This window comes from Monopterus albus, unplaced genomic scaffold, assembly GCF_001952655.1.
Source record: "Monopterus albus unplaced genomic scaffold, M_albus_1.0 scaffold16.1, whole genome shotgun sequence".
Taxonomy (NCBI): domain Eukaryota; kingdom Metazoa; phylum Chordata; class Actinopteri; order Synbranchiformes; family Synbranchidae; genus Monopterus; species Monopterus albus.
Genome location: NW_018127896.1, coordinates 391,034 through 411,682, shown reverse-complemented (window position 1 = coordinate 411,682; position 20,649 = coordinate 391,034). Strand labels below are relative to the sequence as shown.

The following is a 20,649-nucleotide window of genomic DNA, read 5'->3' as shown; positions in this document are numbered from 1 at the left end:
TCTAATACATAGACCCTTCACCAGAAGCCTCAAAACCCAAGCAGCATTGTATTCAAGGGCAGCTGGGACACACTCAAAGACCCCAAGAACCTTTTAAAAGACCTTAAGGATCTTCAAGGTCCTCTAAAAAAATCCTCTGACCTCTTCAAAGATCCCAGAAATCAACCACAGACACAAAAGACCCTCCACAAAATCCAGAAACCTCTCTAGAGTCCCTCTTACAGCCGGAGGAGACTTCCTGAAACATCTCTCAAACCCCTACATCCTACTCTGGGTTTGTCAAGAACATCCTGACTCACTGAAAGCTATCAAGGACTGCATAGACAGACCCTCTCTAGGACCTAAGACATTTCAGGAACCCTGTCATGAACCTCTGGAACCAATTCAAAATCATCTGATCTGCAGGTTCCCTCTCAAGAATAACTGAAGCCATTCATTGATCCCATGTGAAACCTTCTCAGACACTCTGGAATCCCCCTCAAAGAAATATTTGCACCTCCTCAAGAGGAAACCCCTCAAAAGTTGCTAACTTATCAGTTGTCCTCTGGGATCCTGGTTCACAAAGTCCTGTTCCACTTAAGATACCTCAGAAATTATCCAAAGATATGTAGAACCAACTGAAAGACCATGGACCTCCTCACAGAACCCCTTTGACCATCAGAAGGACAAATGAAAACCGCTCAAGAACAACTAGAACTGATGACAGGTCCGCTGGAACTCTTATCAACAATCTTGGGGTTTAAACATGTCTCAGGACTTCTGGATCCATGTTAAGGGCACCTCTGCAACCCATCAAGGATCTTTTCATTATCAGCAGGGAAACGATTATGATCAGACAGCAGATTATGAGACGTACCTGTGTCTTTGCTCAAAGCTTATGCCATTACACAGCGTACAAACCAGAAGGAAACTCTGTTTTTAAGGCATAAATGCTCCAGTTACTCTTACAGTCGCTGCCCATCTGACTGTAATGATGAGATTCAAATGATTCAACATTTTAATTCTGCACCTGTTCCTTTTTGATTCTTCTGTTTCTCTGAACTAGAATTTTATGTAGTTTTTTTTTTCTTTTTCTGCAGTTCAGCTCGAAACAGGAACCATGTGGCAATAAAATTTTTTTTTTACTTCACATTTAGAAATCTGCCAGTTCCTCTGTCTGAAATTCACAATGTCACCATCGAGTACCAAGTTCCTCCTCAACGGTCACCAGGTCTGAAGAGTGAACACATCCAGGACTGAACAACCGCCGCACAACGGGAGGGCGCCGGCACTGCAGTACCACCCACGTCTGTAAGTGCCTCTGACCTGGGAAAGCTGAGGTTTCCCCACTGAACCTGGCTTCACACATACAAGAATAAAGATACCAGAAAGCCACTTTGCTGTAAGCAATGTGGCTTTTAACAGCCTGTATCCTGATAAACTTGGTATTTAAGGTCCATTAAAACTTATCTTCTTAACCACCTATTTACTACCAGCATTGAGATTTTTCATCAAAACATTTTTTGCCAAATCAGCAGCAGTCTGAGTCAGTAATTGACAGATGTGTGTGCTTGGTTGTAAAAACATAATCCAATCTGGATTTAACAACATCTGAATAAGGCTACTAAGTGTTTCTCCCTCTTACTGAAGCAACATGTAACAGAAGGGAAACACTGAGATGCTCCTGTATAGCATAAAGATAACGTAAGCTGAGAACTCTTCTATTGTTTTTTCATGTTAGCATGGTAGATGGATCTAAATATTCCATTACCCATAAGCCCTGAGCACCATAGCAATGGAGAAGAGGCCAGTGTCAGACTAATATCTGACAAAACAAGACTCTGGGAACTTAGGCTGCACATTTTTCCTACATTTTGACATTGTATAAACTAAAAAATGAATTGATCAATCATTACAGATTATTCAGTAACAGGAGGGGTTGTCAGCTGCAGCGCTAGTCTGAAACTACTGCACAGAGGAAAATGTGAATTCTTGAACTAGAGCAGCTTCAAATTTTCCACGTTGAGTCAGAAAAAAAGAAAAACACACTTTATCAACTCCACATATGGTTTTAAGGCTCATTATTGTCTTTCTTTGGCCTCTGAGCAACTTTTCTTTGCACCAACAGTGATGAAATGATTCAAAGATTAAAGCCAGGAGTGACATTATTGACTCAGACTCGATAAGGAGCTCTTGAGACTGTGTGACAGCATTTCAATGAACCAGAGTTTCCTTCTGAAAAAGCATGCAGGGCCACTTCCTCGTTTGCTCCTGACAAAGGTTATATAAAGGTTCGCCTGTCCACTGCCCTCTTTACTCTCCTCCGTCACAGCCTGCTGCCTCGTGTCACATCGACACACTCTGCTCCACACACACTGTTTCAGAGGCACTGTCCACCATGGGGAACTTCGTTGCCAATGAGGGCCTCTCCATTTTTGTCATTGTGAGTAAACCTCTGTCAGCTTGTTTTCCTCTTTAGTGATTTTTGATATGTTGCTTTTGTCGTCTGCATTTGCGACCTGCTCAATCTGGTTGGTGCACAGCATTGGTTTTGTAATAACACAGTTAATCTCCAGCTTTGACTCATCACAAAAAAAGTATATCTGTGAACAGGTGTTGGACCTGAGGCCATCTAGTACCAACAGTTAGCAAACGAAATACAAGCAGAGTTTGTGGTATTTAACTGAAAAGAAGCTGCTGTGCAGCCATGACCTCCACCTCACATCATTATGAGATGATATTTTCTGCTAATGGATATTTTTCATTTAATGAAATAATTCCTCTTCTCTTTGCTTGGGTGAAGGTCCATTTCCATCAGTAGTTCCCAACCTGTGGGTCCTGAATAAAAAGCCTGCTTCTGCTGCTTTGCCTTTTCTTCTTATCATCTTTAAAAATGACTCAAACAAAACAGTCTCTGGTAATAGAGTGACAAAGCTCTACTTTAATCAATTCAATATCTTAGTTTTAATTTCCTTCTTGGTATAAGCATCAGCTAATGCAAGGAAAGATACCAAGAACACTGACCGAATGGTTTGTTTGCAAAATTGGACTTCAAATCTGTCCTATAGAAAATACAGTCCCTCACCTCAAAGTAAAGTATTGGGAAAAGTGTGATGTTGGGACCAGGTGCTGTCACAGCCTTCTCAGTAAAACTGACCTCTTCAGCCAAAAGATATTTTATTCTATGTTTTATGAGACACAAATGTGATTCAACCCGGGTTTGGTTGTGTGCTGCAGTTGGTGTGGCTGGGGATCAACGCCTTCCTGTTTGTCCACTTCTACATGGTCTTCCTGGTGGAGAAATGGTTCTACACTAGAGTCCTGCTCGGGGTGAGTCTGACCTGCCTCATCTGTTCTAACCGGAGTTATTCTGAGGACCAACCAGACTCTCATTAAAAATAAATAACTCATTAAACAACTTGTGAGAGTCATGTCCCAAAAACAGGACCCGATCTTTTACAGTTCCTCATAATGCAGCAGCTGTGACGAGCCCCCCCACCCTCGCCCCCCTCCTCTCTTAGACTGTGAGCACGCAGCAGTATAAACACATTCACTCAAGTCTTGTACTTAAGTACTGCGTTACACTTTAGCAGCGGTGCATAAATACGAAAGCACTTCTCAGAATTAACACTGGGAACTTACATTTAGATTTTCTTTAAGTGCACCACAGACTAAACTGTAAACACATTTATTTTAAATACTCGTGGACTAAACAGACAAATGGAAATGAAACCGCAGTATATAAATAACATGTAAATGCACATACGATACAATGAATCCTTAGATTTTAATGATCAATATTACATAATTTAATGGAAAATTGTAATGAATTGGATTTTTAACCCTAGTGCTTGTCTGTGTGATACGATGTGAACATTAAAGTTGTTCATACGTATCTTTAAGGTTCCTCTTGTTTATGTTCATCATATGAACATAAAGCTGACATGTTAGGTCTGCTTTTGGATCTGCACCCGAGTTTAAAGTGAAGCTCTGTGGGTTTGGTTAAAGTCAACCCGACAGAAAGAGAAGTCAGCTTGTATCACACAACTCACTTCTTGAAGGAGCCAATGTGTTAATCAATAAATCCAGGTGTCTTGGAGCTGACAAGCACGTCCGCACTCATCTCTCTGTACTGAATAGACAGACTTCCATGTAGTGAAGGAAAGTAGGTCGGACGTCTGCCCTGAAGTTTTTGTGGTCACAGCTGGCTTCAGGTCAGCAGAAGTGAAACACAGGCGCTTATTTTCTGTTGTGTTTGTGCACATTTTTTCTATATTTAATGGGACAAAATATCATCACTAATATAAAGAAGGAACAAGAGGAACAACATCTCAGACCTCTTCAAAGTTTTTATCCATTGAGAAATCTGGATGTTCATGAAGTTCAGTTAAGTAAAGCAAAGTAATTTAATCACCTGGTGCCGCCTGCTCATGATAAGAGGGTATATACAGTATATACAGTTATATACATTGTAAAGGAGGGATGAACTGCATTAACAGAGATACAGTGTCAATGTGTGGGTCGACAACAAAGAAGGCACAAGGCTGCCAATATTAAAATGATTATACAGACACATAATTTTCCATGATTTTTCTTGTTTGGTTACAACATATATGCCAAAATTGAACTGAAAACTCATTTTAATAATATGTTAGAAATGTAAAGAAATTCCATAATTATAATAAAATTGAAAAACTTTAAACTGGACTGTGAGTTCAATTTATGTGCTGGTTTTAAACAGTTTTTTGTGAAAATAAATTTTCATAATGCCAGGCCTCTGCTGTAAAATCAGACACCGTTTAAAGTAGTACCACAAAAGAGTCTTTCATTTTTCAAGTTTAAAGTTAAATTTTTTTTTTTTTAAAGCCGCACACTGCCAGAGTGTTTGAAAATTAAATCAAAAAGTCAATTTCACAATAATTCCATTTTCATTACTGGAGTGTTATGTCTAGTAGTACTCACAAGTATGCCTAATATTTGTATTTGTTTCATGAGCGCAGATGGAAAACTGAATTTCATTAAATTAAATTGACTTATTTTCATTGCAGCAGCCATAAACTTCCATAAATCATTTATGTAGTATACTATGTTCTCTAAATATTATGCATGTATTATAAAGAGGAATAAATAATACCTTCAAATATGAACAGGTTTATGTTCCTTACAAACATAACTTAAATCTTACCCAGCATTTCTTGGATGCAGAGCTGCTCTGGAAACATTCAAAGGAAGTTTAACTCTTATCAACAAGTAACCTGGCTACACTTTGGAATAATGCTCTTCTTATCCCCCAGCAAGCTCTGCCCTGGGCCAGGGCTCCTGCTGCCGCCCTCAACTTCAACTGCATGCTCATCCTGCTGCCCGTGTGCCGAAACCTGCTCTCCTTCCTTCGTGGCACCATCCAGGTATCTTACTACAAAACACTGCATTTGCATACCAGGTTCTCCTGCTGACAACAGCACTTTCATTGTTGTGGGATTCAGTTTTAATCAACTTTGCTCAAGTTTCTTGCTGCTCATTAGTGTAACGTTCCTATACTGGTCTTTCTTTCTTGTTTGCTCCTCAGTATTGCAGCCGCACAGCAGCTCGACAACTGGACCGAAACCTCACTTTTCACAAACTGGTGGCTTACATGATTGCCTTTCATACAGGTATTGGTTCTGTGTGGAGACGTGTGCAGGGTTTGGACTCCAGCTAAACCCAGTTTTATTTATTCTGTTTTCCAGCTTCAAGGTTTCTCATGTGACATACAAAAGTTTTAACCATCTAAAGTCATACATCTCTCCTGTATCACCCTCCGGCAGCTGTGCACATCATTGCACACTTGTTTAACTTTGAGTTTTTCATGGACGCCCAGCTGAATCGCAACAGCAGCTTTCTGCCCTTCGTCCTGTCACAAATTGGCAATGATGACAACGCCTCCTTCCTGAACCCCATCAGGACCAACGAGACAGTGAGTTACTCGTGACACAAGGTCATGTTCCTGTTAACCAGTCATGGAGCTGGATGCTTCTTGTGTTGCTAAAATCTGTGAAATTCCACTTTTTTAACTACTAAATTAGGCATTGACAAGAAAAGTTTGTATTACTTCATCTGAGAAACTTCCTCTTTGTCATCCGAGAAACTCCCTCTAAGTGCATTTTTCATGAAAAGAAAGAAGGAAGTGTTAACTCTTCTCAGGCATCAAAATACTAAACATGCAGCTTCTCCTGCTTTTTCTTCATATGGAGGCCAATATTTCATGAGTCAGGTTGAAACAACTCTGCATAGAGTTCTGCCCATTTGAACTGAAGCTCTGAGTTATTCTGAATTTGGGGCCAGAAAAACTGAAATACCTGCTACAAACATGTCTTTCTATCTTTGCTTAATCTGAACACCAGAACAATCCACTGTCACTTTCCTGTGAGTTACTTTGACCCCGTTTGACCTCTCAACTGTAAACACCTTGTAACTACGTGGTAAAGTTGTTTACTTTGTCAGATTATTTTCTTTTTGAACTACAATTCATCTCCTTTCATTTTACACTCATTAAGTCTCATTTGTTTCTTTACCTGTGATTTTGGACACGCAAACTTCATGTAGTCTCACACATTGTCAATACTTCCACATTTGATTTGCTAAGTGTATTTCAAACTGCCACTTCAGCTATTTCATATTTTTCAACTGCACATTCTCAGCAGAAAACACATTTCTTTATCAACTTTACATTTGAATGGCAAATGCTTGGGTCCATCAGAAAATGAGATCAAGAAAACCTGCCTCAAGGGTTGCAGGTGCTGCTCTACCTAAAGTCTTTTCAGCCCAAAAGTTGTAGTGAGACTCAAACAGAAACCGCTCCTCACCGCTCTTTGCCCCTCCCGTCCTGTTTCCTGATGCTTTGAGGTGAACAACAGATGTCTGGCTGGGACAAACTGTAACAAATGCAGCCTCCAGCCTGAAGCTAGCATTAGCTGGCTAACAGTAAACGTGTCAGAGAACGCTCTGGTTAATGCTGATATGGCACAAAGTGTGAATTACTCTCACATTAAAATCATATTAATTCAGTACAAAGGTAAAATCAGGACTGTGCTAGGTGGCTAATGCTACCGAATTTTCTCACAAGTTACTCTTATGTCTGATATTATGTATTGACAAACCCAATGGGCTTAACCTTTGATTCCAGTGGTAGAATCTGTTACAAAGCATATTCCTTAAAACCCGTGATATGTGGACCAGTCTGCTTTCTGCCATCCAGACTAGCTTCCTGCTTAGTGTATATACTCTTTCAACATCCCAGCCAGCCTGGCTCTGTGCCTACAGTCAGAAGAACTAGGAAAAAACACATTTAACAGGGAAGTTAGGCAACAAACTCAGCCTACGGAGGTGTCGTGATAAAAGTAGAAACCTCTAACCCTTGAGACCATGACTCACACTGTGACTAACCAGCTGTGCTGCTGTTGTGATGCAGAACCCTACTATTGTCATGTTCACTACCATCGCCGGGCTGACAGGTGTGGTCATCACGCTGGCACTCATTCTCATCATCACCACGTCCATGGAGGTGATCCGCAGGTCGTACTTCGAGCTGTTCTGGTATACACACCATCTCTTTGTCATCTTCTTCATTGGCCTGGTGTTCCACGGCTACGGGTGAGACAGCACAGAAGTACAGTTCATTTCTGTCTCAGAACACCTGCACTGTTGTATTACTGCAGTAGTTTCTATGGAGAGTATTACCAAAGTTAAGGCTAGGCTCTGCCTTGAGTCTAGAGCCTGAGTCCTGATTTGGGCGAGACCCTGCCCGGACTCTACCTTAGTGACTACTGCCTACAGTCCTTCATGACTTTGAATTTAAATTATATCTAAGAATTAAACTCAATCAACAACTACAGTTACCTTTATAAAACACACATACTACCAGCTAATGATGCTGTTTTTGAGCCCTGTAAGGCCAAAATTAATCTTAGTAATAATTCTTACTGCTTATTCCTTAATCACTACCCCTCCCTGTGCTCCTGGCTGCAGGCGTATCGTGCGAGGACAAACAGCCTCCAGCCTGGACACAAACAAGCCTGAAGTTTGTGTTTCACATTTTGAAACCTGGGGAACAAATGGGACCTACTGTGCCGAGCCAGAGTTCGCTGGAAACCCACCAGGGGTGAGCTGTTAAACAACTGGGAAATTATAATTTATTATATTTTTGATGTTTGATTTCCCAACTGATGAGTATTTTACTTTCTAGTTCAGCCTGTGGTTGGTGTGAAAAGGGCATTTTGTAAACTTCCTATCAGCCAAAGCCTTGTTAGCAGGTTATATCTTGTTGGCATTATTGGTTGTAGATATTTGGTTTCACTGTATATTTTTTAAAATATTTTCCCTTTGTCCAGACATGGAAGTGGGTGGTGGGCCCCATGATCCTCTACGTGTGTGAGAGGCTGATCCGCATCTATAGATCCCACCAGAAAGTGGTCATCACCAAGGTGTGTGTGTGTTTGTTTGAGTAAAACAGTCAAGAACTCAACAATAAAGCGCTCTCTTGGGTGCGGGGAAGGCAAAAAGACCATTGTTTACCTATTGTCAGCTATATCACCAGTAAGCCTTAATAAATAAGGGTAATTATAACTAACAGTCCCATACCTGTTCGTCAGGTGGTGATGCACCCCTCCAAGACTCTGGAGCTGCAGATGAAGAAGAAAGGTTTTCGCATGGAGGTGGGCCAGTACGTCTCCATCCAGTGTCCGTCCATCTCCAGGCTGGAGTGGCACCCTTTCACCCTGACCTCGGCCCCTGAGGAGGACTACTTCACCGTCCACATCCGCATCGTTGGGGACTGGACTCAGGCGCTGTACGAGGCCTGTGGAGGAGACAAAACCGAACCTCAGGAGGCCTGGAAACTGCCCAAGTATGACAACAAGAGCAAGACTGTGCCTGAAATTGCTTGTGATTACATTTGATCTGCCCCCCAACCAGCGCTTCTCTGAAACCCTGGCATTTAGAGCTCAAAGGGGTTCACTGTGTGTGTCTGTAATTGGTTCAGGAGTGAGTGGAGGCAGAGGACCTGCAGAAATCAGACAATCTGCCCAGCATCCTGTTAGTTTGTACCAGTGGTCCTGCTGAGCGAGTTGCATTATTTTTCTCTTCTCTTCCAGGCAGACAATAAAAGAAGAGCTGCTGCTGATCAAATTGCCTTCAGGGCACTTTGCAGCTTGCAATAATTAGGTTTTCAAACATGCTTCAAACCTGATATTTTCTGAGTTACATTAAGGCCAAACAGAGGATCACTTTAAGCAGTGACAGTTGCTCTAAGTGTAGCAAGACTTTTCACGTTCCTGCGCATTTGATGAAACTTGGTGAATAAAAATGAGTTGAAGTGCATCTGGTCGTCATGCATGGTGATGCATGGAGGTCTGCTTCTGCATTACTTTGTCCTGCTCTTCCTGTTTCTTTCGCGTCACTCACATCGCATCTGTATCAGTGAGTTACTCAAGTTCAATTCTGAGATACTTGTACAGTAATTTACTTGAGTATTTCAAGTCTTTGCTATATGATACTTCAACTCTACTGCATTTCAGAGGGAAATACTGCACTTTGTCAAGCACAACATTTATTTGACAACTGTTATTTTTCTGTTTTTTTATTTAAAAAACTTAGAACATGATGCATTGTCCAAGATGGAACCTTTTGCATCACACAAGCCAAGAGCAGCATGTAAACATGGAAGACAAGAGACATCTTACATCTGTCTGTGTGTTCTGTCAGGATCGCCATAGATGGCCCGTTCGGTACCGCCAGTGAAGACGTGTTTCGTTATGAGGTGGTCATGCTGGTGGGCGCAGGAATTGGAGTGACCCCTTTTGCATCCATCCTCAAGTCTGTGTGGTATAAACGAATCCAGAACAACCAGGACGTCTTCACCAAAAAGGTGAGACAGGAAAAACGGGCCTTTCTGTGACTCGGTCCGAGTCTCTGTGGGGTATTTTTGAGTCATCTTACAGTTGTTTTGTTTCTTTTTCTGGTTGTTTTGAGCATTTTATGGTCATTTTTTTCTATAAAGTGTAACAAAGCAGGGACAAATTAAGCCCCTAGGTCACCACGACACCGCGACCTACTGCCAGTATTTACTGAATTCAAGGTGCTGTTGTCTGCACCAAAATCTCCAGATAGTTCTTGTATATTTTTGGTAAAAATAATCACTGTTGTTGCTGTTCACCTCAGATTTACTTCTACTGGCTGTGCCCGGAGACACAGGCCTTTGAGTGGTTTGCAGATCTGCTGCAGTCTCTGGAGGGTCAGATGGTGGACAAGAGCATGTCCGACTTCCTCAGCTACAACATCTACCTCACCCGCTGGAAGGAGACCGAGGTACGAGGGAGGCATTGAACCTGTGTCCCTGTAGCACAAAACAAGATGTTCTCCACTATAAAAAGATGAAAAGCCTCCACAAAACTGAGTTGACCCCAGGTTAAAAGTGTACTTCTCCAGTTAAGGATTCAAAAACCTCTTTAACTGAAGTGAAACCAGATGAGACACTCTGTGTGTTGAGGACATTTCCCCCAATCTCAATAGACACCAAACAGCAAATGTTCCAGCCTGTAGAGAAACCATACATGAGCTCACTGAACATGTTCAAAAACACATTGTTCTAGTGTGTGAAACGTGGTCACACATTTATAGTGTGAAACTACTTCCCACCTGTTTGCTCAAATGTTAAAGGTCCTGTCTTTTCTTTTGTCAGGCGGCTCATTTCCGAGTTCACCACGAGGCAGAGAACGACCCGATCACAGGCCTCAAACAAAAGACACTATATGGGAAACCCAACTGGGACAACGAGTTCAGTAACATTGCGTCAAAGCACCCGGGGTGAGGCCTGTTCTCTCTTATCACAGTGTACACTGACACACTTTATCACCTCATCTACACCCATTTATCTACAAATCAATGACTATAGCAAGTGATTTTTAATGGGAAAATAATATGTCAACCAGTAAGTAGGTCACTGAGTAAGTCAGTCATCATATAGTTATTGATTTTTATGGATTTAATGTTCAAGACGCCACCCCACCCTGTCACTGCTATGCATATTAAAGATCAGCTATGAAGACCTCCAGCTAACAGAGCAGTCAGTCCTTCCTTCTCTCCTGTTGTTGTCTCATATCTGTACACAAATGGTAGTGAACATGTCTGACTGAACTGGCAATGGGTGGACTACCAGTCAGATCTACCAGGCACAGGCCGGGGGACCCGAGAGGTCAGGGTGGCACAGACCTCCGTTAAAATAGATGCTACATGGCCACAAACAGATTCACATAGACACACAAAGGGGCTGTGAATAAACCCAGAACTATCAAATTAAGACATAAAACAGACACCAAACCATCACACTATGCTGTAACACTACCATAAAGAGAAGACAGAGGAGGTGCAGGGGCCCATTTTCTCATAATCCATCCATAGGACTGACTGCTGTGGTTTCACCGTCGCCATAAGACAGCAACACTCTCTCATCATTAACATCACCAGGATCCCTGTAACAAGCTTACATCTATTTAAAAACAAACTTATGTGCAGCTCTGCTGCAGTTTCTGTTCTGTTCTTCTAGTGCTCCCTCAACCTTTAAATGATGAACAATATCTAAACAGGGGTTTTTGTGTCCTCAGAGCTAAAGTGGGCGTCTTCCTGTGTGGCCCCCCTCTGCTGGCAAAATCTCTGGGGAAACAATGCCTGTCCCACTCGGAGGCTGATGTCAAGTTCATCTTCAACAAAGAAAACTTCTGAAGCAAAGACGCTCCAGCAGTCCCAGAGAGCGGCCCCCTCCCGGGCAGCAACGGGCTCGGAGTCGGGCAGCTGGCTGAAACGTCCTGCACATTTTACACCACATGTTGTGAATGCTGGAACTCTCACAGGCAGCTTCTCACTGCCCACCACTCCTCTACTGTCCGCTTCTCACCACAATGTTTTGCAAAGATGTTCTTGCCAAAAAAAAAACCCTTGTGGTGTTTCCACATTACCTTGTTCCTTTTTTGTTTTACAATACATGAAACTCTGCTGCTTTCAAAATGTTTCTTCCCATTTTTCTACTGTCCTTAAGTTTTCTTTGTGCTTTTGCCCGGAGCGGACATGCTCTTAATCACTGAACAACGGGTCTGATACCAGATGGTTTAAATTCCCGCAATCAATGAAGAAAAACATTAAATAATTGCTGTTGATCAAGGCATTACAGCTGTGGCTGCTGTTGTGTGTGACTGTGCTAAAAGAGGAAACACCCACCACCAAGCTTCTCTGACAAAAACATAATATAAAAGAAGCATCTGTGATTTCTGCTGTTGTGTTGCAGTGCATAGACAGAGCTGTTTTTTGTGTATTGATTAGGTTGGAAAACAGCACAGCAGCAGCCGTCTGGTTACACATTGTGCCAGAAATTCCAGCACAGCTGTGAGGAAAGCAGCAGCACTGTAAAGCTGGCAGGTCAGGCACATTCACTGTATTAATCAGTGTGACCACACAATGGAAAAACAACAGGACCATATGAAGCCTATGAAAACACAACCTCCACGGTCAGTAGTCATTCTCCTGCTGTTTCCACACCTGACTAACCCTGTGTGGTTTGTTTACTGCTGTTGTTGTCACCAGACTTTTATCCTCTGTTGTCATTGTGTATTTTTTTTGTACCATGATCAAGTTTGTTTCCTTTCTTGGAAAATAAACTTGAACTTTCAGAGAAGTCTTGTAGAATTTTCAGCTTTAAACATGTTCTACCAAATGAGTTGTAACTAAAACAGGAACTATAGTGTTCGGTCTGTGGTGAAAACTGTTCGACAGGTCGACCTGTCCATGCACATTCACACACACACACACAACTTTAAAGTCCATAGGAAAGTCGTGTAATTTTATTCAGTCTGTATCAGTGGGCATTGGGACTTTATACCCTCTGTGGTCCTGATCAATAACAATGTTCCAAGGACAACAGAAGCTAAAAATCCAGTGGCGACACCACAAGGAGAAAAAGCAACTTCTTGTTAAATCTATTAAATTCAGACTTAAACTAGGAACAGCACCTCTTCAGCTTTGAGGTCTTATGAGAGCATCTGATACTGATTAGATATTTGTTCACATCTCTTCCTTGGCTCAAGCCAAGGAAGAGATGTGAACAAATATCATATAGAAAATCAAAGATGCTCAGTGTCTGTGCACAGTGGTGAAAGCAAACCAAGTACATCTACTCAGGTCCTGCACTTAAGTATAATTTTGAGGTATCCGTATTTTACTTTTCTGCTACTTCATACTGACTTCACTCCATGTCAGAGACAAACTGTGTACTCTTTACTGCACTACATGTATCTGATAACTTCAGTTCCTTTTCAGAATCAGAAGAATCAAACCAAACACAGTAGAATCATCAGACTTTATTGATCTCGATGGGAAATCCACCAGCTACCCAGCAGGATGTAAAGTACTTCGCAGTATAAGTATATAAGGTAGTTACCATCAGCTCCACCTTTACCAGCTGCAGCATTAAAGTGATAAACACACCATTAAAGTGATGAACACAGTCATGCATCAGTCACTATGATCCAGTATCAGAGACATTAATGTGGCATGGGCCATTTTGCAGGATGAGTACTGGTACTTTGGTACTGCAAGTAAATTTTGATGCTAATACCTTTGTATTTTTTCTTAAATAAACAATGAGTACTTATTCCACCACTGCCTGTGTGAAGTGACTGCTCATATTTCTCAGTTAAAACACCAAATGACCAGAGATGCAAAAAGGAAAACTGCAAGACAGAGTTAAAACTGAGAGTACAAGGGTCAAATCAGACACTGACAACAGCGCCAGCTGTAGGAAGAAAAGTGGGACTGTTCATCTGTCCTAATTCATTTCAAAGAAATAATTGAACTCTGCTGTTTATTTGTACATCTCTGCATGTTTATTCTCCTGCAGCAAATAGCTGCAAGTACAAACATCCTCTTGGACATGATGCACCTAATAAACAGTAGAAGAAAAATCTGATTAAACATGTTGTTTGCAGCTGCTGCATGAAGTCAGGCGTCAGTGACCAATAAAATACAGTGCACAATAGATACACATTTTAAGATAATGTTTCATGACACCTGAAAACAATCCAGCTGTTTTCTTCCCTGTGGCTCAGGAGGTAGAGCGGGTCGTTTCCTAACCGGAGGATTAGCGGTTCGATTCCCGGCTTGTCCAGTCAACATGTCGAGGTGTCCTTGAGCAAGACACTAAACCCCCAGTTGCTCCCGGTGATGTCACCGGTGTGTGAATAGGTGAGTGCTTGGGAGTGCAAATGGGTGAATGGCCGAATAATGTGTGAAAGCGTTTTGAGTGTGCTGTAAAAGCATAGAAAGGTGCTATACAAGTATAAGACCATTTACCATTCCCAGCAGCTGTGTGGAAGTGGACTTTGTGGCACTTGGTGGCCCCCTGCTGTTCACAGGAACTCACTGCACTCCTCCTCTTCTTCTGGTAGTGGTGGACTGTATGTACATTTATGTGCGTGTGTGTTTCCTATGCAATAGCCACCGCAAACACACTGACCACAAAGTACATGGTGCGGTTTTCCCATCTCACGGTGCAGCTTCCTGCAGGGAAACAAACTAGTGTTAGCAAAGCAACTAATCACAGGAGAGAAGCAGAGACTTTCTGGTCCAAACCCACTGATCCCAACAGACAAACAAGTTTCCTTTTTAAATTTGCGTTATGTTTTTCACTTGTTGAAAAACTATGTTTCCTCCCTCCAACAGAGGAGCACTGAAGCTGCTCTGGAGACTAAGTGTGATAGTTTGTCACTGTGCTGTGTACAGTGCCTTGCGAAAGTATTCGGCCCCCTTGAACTTTGCGACCTTTTGCCACATTTCAGGCTTCAAACATAAAGATATAAAACTGTAATTTTTTGTGAAGAATCAACAACAAGTGGGACACAATCATGAAGTGGAACGAAATTTATTGGATATTTCAAACTTTTTTAACAAATAAAAAAACTGAAAAATTGGGCGTGCAAAATTATTCAACCCCCTTAAGTTAATACGTTGTAGCGCCACCTTTTGCTGCGATTACAGCTGTAAGTCACTTGGGGTATGTCTCTATCAGTTTTGCACATCGAGAGACTGAAATTTTTGCCCATGCCTCCTTGCAAAACAGCTCGAGCTCAGTGAGGTTGGATGGAGAGCGTTTGTGAACAGCAGTTGTCAGTTCTTTCCACAGATTCTCGATTGGATTCAGGTCTGGACTTTGACTTGGCCATTCTAACACCTGGATATGTTTATTTGTATTTATTAGTCATTTAGGTCAACATTGGATCATTCAGAGATCCTCACTGAACTTCTGGAGAGAGTTTGCTGCACTGAAAGTAAAGGGGCTGAATAATTTTGCACGCCCAATTTTTCAGTTTTTTATTTGTTAAAAAAGTTTGAAATATCCAATAAATTTCGTTCCACTTCATGATTGTGTCCCACTTGTTGTTGATTCTTCAAAAAAAATTAGTTTTATATCTTTATGTTTGAAGCCTGAAATGTGGCAAAAGGTCGCAAAGTTCAAGGGGGCCGAATACTTTCGCAAGGCACTGTATATACAGTATAGTGGGACTTGAAGTCATCCTTACCGTCCATGGCAGTGTCCCAGTAGCAGGAGTTGGCTGAGTGGAGGCCGGCTCCCGTTTTCTGCATCACAGCACACGTCACTGTGCAGACAAACAGTCACATAAACACTCTGTCCTGTGTACTATTCTCTTCTTTATATTTATGTCCTCCCACAGAATATTTATGCTCCAGGAAAGCGGTTAGACTGAACAGGCGACACACAAACACTCAGGGTGAATGTGCGTATGCTCACACATAAAGTGCCAGTGTAGCGGCTGGATCACATCTATAGTCCCAAATCTAAAACTTAAGGAACATTTTAATTTGGAGAATGGGAGCAGGAAGACTGTGTATTTGCTACGTGTTGGAGATTCTGTGCTCAGTGACAAACACATACCGATGTACTTGTAAGGCTTCCCCTGTCTGACCAGCTGTGTGAGGCAGCGCTCCACGATGGTGGCCGTCCATTTGTTCACCTGATTCTGATTGTAGTCGTCACCGCCTATGACACTCTCGATGCACTGAGACACACACAAAAGTCACACAACAGTGTTCACAGTCATGTGGGAGTCACTGGATGTTGCTTCACCCTGAGGAGACTGAAGTGAAGAGCCACACTGTCCTCAGTTTCAATAAATATCCCTGTCAAAGGCCTGAGTGCAACAGAAACATTACACATCATTTCTCTAGCTTTTTTACACACACCCCGTGTTTTCTACTAAAAACATGTGCTCTTCCAAAAGGGACAAAATGTGTCTGGCATTTTTATTGTTGCATGATTTCACTTTTAATCTCAATCTTCATCTTCAGTGCACCACACAGAAACTCAAACTACTATCCACCACTAAAATGCAGCTGCTTCAACTGAACTATGATATCTGGATGCAATATAAAAAGTTATATTAAAACAGAGTGGAAGACAATGACCCCATAATCTCCAGGTATTTGTCAGCATAGCATCCTGGACACTACAGCTGGATTTAAACTAGAGCTGACACAAGATGATAAATACACAGTGATAGCGTTAGACAATGTAGAATAAAAGCACAATGACATTTAAATGTCATCATTACCTCTTTGACAATGGCATCAGCTTCTTCAGAGCTGAAGGAGCCCTGACAACAGGAAACAGAAATATGAATTAACGTAGGTTACAGCCTCTCCTCACACAGCACATTCAGATGAGAGGGTTTAGGATGGTCAAAATCTGTCTTTTCTAGCTCCTTTCTTCATTGGAGAGACCCCCTCCTTATTAGTAAGGTATTTAAAAGAAAAAGTCGTATATTTGTCTATTTTTTTTAAATCCATCAGCAGAACTTAGCCAGCTGTATTTATAAATGTTAAAAAATAATCAATAAAGGGATCCCATAGTAATCATAAGTGCAGTTGAAAATATTAACAAGCAAGCAGTTTCATTACTGCTTCTTCTACCAAATATTTTCTGTGATTTATCAGAAAGTAGTGAAAAATGCAGCTGTTTTCACCCAAAAACTGTCCAAAAGTACAGATATCCAAGTTCACTATAGTATTGATATAAACAACAAATCTTCACGCAAGAAGCTGCAAAAAGCTATTCTGAGCAGTTTTGCTTGAGAAATAACTAAAACAATTAGCAAAATAGTTGTAGGTGTTTATTCTGTCAATTTACTCTGGAGCTCCAGAAAGCTCTTTATAAGTGGATTTTTTTGTGGTCAAAGTGTCTATTGGAGGGATCTAATGATGAATTAAAGAGCTAAAAGCAAAGTATGTCTGATGCTGCAGGAAGAGTTGTCATAACCTACCAACCCAAATCTTTCCGTATTAATGGAATGACGATTAGCTAATTTATTAGTAAATTAACAATTACTTGTGCTATTAATTTAACTGATCTTGTTAAGTGTCACGAGCAGGTCATTCAATACTTCTAAATATAACATTCCATGTTAAAAAATGTTTTGACACTTAAAATTAGAGTTAGCATCACAGACTGCTATGGGTAACCTCAATAATTAACTTGTATGTAGTGCTAGCACTAGCTGTGGCTAGTTATGGTAAGGTGGCTGGCTATTTTCTACAACGTAGCATCAAAAACGACGTCAATTCAGGCACGAACCTCGTTTCCGTTATGATATTCCTCCATTCCTGTCATCTATCACTGGTTCAAAGTAGCCACAGTGTTTGTTTTTACAGTTAAAAACAGAGCATGACACGTAGCTCCTCCGAGAAAAAGGGCTGTGATGTAATTCCTGTCAACGACGATTGAAAACAGCGCCGAAGAAGAAAGCTACCGGCTAGCGCCACCTCCTGGTAGTAACACAACTTATTTTAAACGGTAAAACGTTCAATAAGCTTCAGTTTCTTCAGTTAATGCGTCAACAAAACGATTCAAAGACCAGTATATAAACGCAAGCTACTTTTTCGTTGTAAGAGTAAAATGATCTGTTTGGACTCACCTCTGAGACGGCGGACTCTAGATGACCTGACACTAGTGATGTTCCTTCTGACACCAAAGCTCCGAAGCTTGCTTCAAACTCAGAAGCGTATTTTTCTGAAGCACAGTGCCGGAGCTTGCTTCCAATCGGGAAAAACCACGTGACTGATGACGTTCGACCCACTTCCCTGCTTCATTCAGAGTCTTTCTGTAACTTGTTAATTTTATTGGCTAAGTTTCATATTCACAAATGTAAACTCACAAATAGAAAACCTCTATTCTTGGTCTTTTTAAAAGAGTTCAAACAATACATTTCTTCAATTTTTTTTTCTGATAATACAAAGGCCATCAAAACAATTAATTTATGCACCTTATTTAAAATTCCTGGTTAGATAATGGATGTATGTTGAATACACTCTTATATCTTTGTTTCTTTGGATGACTGTACTGTATTTCTTGTTGAATAAATAAAAAAAAATCAGAGTCTTTCTTCTTCCTCTTCAGCTGTCTTTTAATGGCGGTTGGCAACCAGTTTTAGGTGCATTACTTCCACCTTCCAGACTGGAGCCCCTACCTACCACACCAAAATAACCCCACTCAGTTCACCTTATATTATCCTGTGTAACCCTGTGCTCTCTAAAAACCTAATAAGTGCTCTGTATCCTATATCCCCTGACCTCTGTCCCAACACCTCCGGTAAACTAAAGTTCATTCCACCTCAGTATTAAAACAGTATAATAACAGTTAAATAATTCCCTCTCCCGCCCGATCATGGGACAGCTCATTAAACATGTTCCACTGTTACTTGTACTCTACACATCTCACATTCCCTTGTAGTATGGTTCTTGATTAGCCTCATTCAGATTGAATCAGCTGACTGGTTTGGTTCGATAGGCAGAGCTTTGAGACATTGGCGCAATACAGGTGAATTTGGGATGGATGAAACTGCGCTGTGTCTTACCTTTTGTCAACATATTTTGGATTGTCTCGCTATGGAGCCATCAAGGAAACGTTCACAAGTGTGGGAACATTTTGAATTGGTGCCACCAAATAAGGTAAATTATATTTCCAAGATTCAAGCCTTATTGTCAAGTCTGTTATTCATACAATGGATATTCAAGTTTACTGTCCCCTCCGAATAAACACAGGAAGAATAAATCACACACAGATCTCATTGTGATTTCACAGGTGCAATATGTTCGTGCAGATTCTTCCATCCTAATTCACACAAGGGCAATATGCGTCGATCCACATATGAGGGTTCAAAGACAGGTAACGACGCTCACCGATACCGGACTATAACGACTCAGTCGTTAGGGGACATTGATGGCCGTCAAAGGACTAGTAATGTGTCGTTCACGAACTTTCCCATAACTCGAGAACGGGTCGTCTCGGGGAATGATTCGTTCATTTTGTGTTGACTGCGCATGCGCAACATCGCATAAGCTTAGGACACCTTTCGAGTCGTTTTTGTAACGTGAGATGCCCGCTTCGTTGGATACAGAAATTAATTTTCAACCGTCCTTACAGTTTTTTTTACTCTTACTGTTTCGTGATTCATTTATTTTTATTATAAAATAGCTTTTTATTTTCTACAAACTAGAATTTTGTGAATATCTGTCAGTATGGTTCTTTTCCATAACACTGAATGTTTTAATAAAGAGTTGGTTAATGCTTTAAACTTCATCGGGGAAAATCTTTCTGTATACTATACAGAAGATGGCACGGCACGGCATAGCTTAGCTTAGGATGTTATGTGACAAAAGACCAAACGAATTTGACCCAAAATATCCGGAGGTGAGGTGATGAAGTAACAGACTGCATAGCCTCAAGACATAGGTACAATATTACTTATAATATGACCTTGGCTGCATTACAGTTATTTCTTATTCGAAACGTGATCAATATTTGCGGAAGTAGATGGGGAATTAACATGTAACATTTTAATTACATTCTGCTGAAGTGAACGAAATGAGTCGGAAAAAAAAGATTCGTTCATTTTGCTGAACGAGATTCAAAGAACCGAATCAGTAAAATGATCCGAACTTCCCATCTCTACAGTCAGTTAAGGAATAAACAAAAGAAACGTTCAATGGTGAATAAAGCATGTGATAACACGGCAATAAACGCATTGCTTTCGGGTTGCAGTTTGATGCCAAATTAACCACACAATTTAGAGGAGAAACAATTAAAGCCAGACCACATCAGTTTCCTTCCATTTGTCACTCTCTTATCATACTTAATATTGCCAGTGTCAATTCGATGTTTTTGCCACTATGTCCCATTAAATGCAGCATTTGCTGGCCCAAATCTGGCCACAAGAAGGCACTCTAGTACCTGTTTCACAGCTCTTTTGTAATAAGTCACAGATGGAGAGGCACTTTAGATGGAGGTCTAACAAACAGAAATGGGGTTGAAACGTTTGAAAAACATTTGCATTCCTCACAGATGAGACTGCAGTACAGAACAGAAAGTCAGGTTTTACAAACAATTTACAAAATCTACAAACCTTTATTTTGCCTCATCAGATAAAACACAAAGAAAAAAAACTTGAATGACAAGCACAGGCATGTGTACTTTCAGACTAACATCGTTTTTGATTAGTGGAATTCTTCTGAGGAATGAATAAACCATCTGGACAATTCATATGAAGTTCAAATAATTCCAACCCTTTAAAATCAGGC

At 41.0% G+C, this 20,649-nt stretch overlaps 2 protein-coding genes across 2 annotated transcripts; one reads left to right on the top strand and one right to left on the bottom strand.

The window, feature by feature from the left end:
* Positions 1–1,235: 1,235 nt before the first annotated feature.
* cybb (cytochrome b-245, beta polypeptide (chronic granulomatous disease)) lies at positions 1,236–13,265 on the top strand. The gene is made up of 14 exons (XM_020592027.1): positions 1,236–1,290; positions 2,312–2,422; positions 3,217–3,309; positions 5,274–5,384; positions 5,546–5,630; positions 5,784–5,932; positions 7,427–7,608; positions 7,984–8,116; positions 8,346–8,438; positions 8,607–8,860; positions 9,718–9,880; positions 10,174–10,320; positions 10,694–10,818; positions 11,616–13,265. The coding sequence occupies exons 2-14, from the start codon at positions 2,378–2,380 to the stop codon at positions 11,731–11,733; spliced, it is 1,698 nt and encodes a 565-aa protein (XP_020447683.1). The 5' UTR covers positions 1,236–1,290; positions 2,312–2,377; the 3' UTR covers positions 11,734–13,265.
* A 1,016-nt stretch (positions 13,266–14,281) lies between these two features.
* Positions 14,282–17,802, bottom strand: LOC109955666 (dynein light chain Tctex-type 3-like). The gene is made up of 5 exons (XM_020592063.1): positions 17,648–17,802; positions 16,629–16,670; positions 15,953–16,076; positions 15,579–15,656; positions 14,282–14,559 (listed from the first exon to the last, which is right to left on the bottom strand). Exons 1-5 carry the CDS (start codon positions 17,681–17,683, stop codon positions 14,486–14,488), a joined length of 354 nt encoding a protein of 117 aa, XP_020447719.1. The 5' UTR covers positions 17,684–17,802; the 3' UTR covers positions 14,282–14,485.
* Positions 17,803–20,649: the final 2,847 nt, after the last annotated feature.

Coding starts and splice junctions, on each gene's coding strand:
- cybb (XM_020592027.1), top strand. CDS start 2,378: ATGGGGAACTTCGTTGCCAATGAGGGCCTCTCCATTTTTGTCATT. Junction 9,881..10,173: donor AGGACGTCTTCACCAAAAAG/GTGAGACAGGAA, acceptor TGTTCACCTCAG/ATTTACTTCTACTGGCTGTG. Junction 10,819..11,615: donor ATTGCGTCAAAGCACCCGGG/GTGAGGCCTGTT, acceptor TTGTGTCCTCAG/AGCTAAAGTGGGCGTCTTCC.
- LOC109955666 (XM_020592063.1), bottom strand. CDS start 17,683: ATGACAGGAATGGAGGAATATCATAACGGAAACGAG. Junction 16,671..17,647: donor AATATCATAACGGAAACGAG/GTTCGTGCCTGA, acceptor TCCTGTTGTCAG/GGCTCCTTCAGCTCTGAAGA. Junction 14,560..15,578: donor CTGGGACACTGCCATGGACG/GTAAGGATGACT, acceptor GTTTCCCTGCAG/GAAGCTGCACCGTGAGATGG.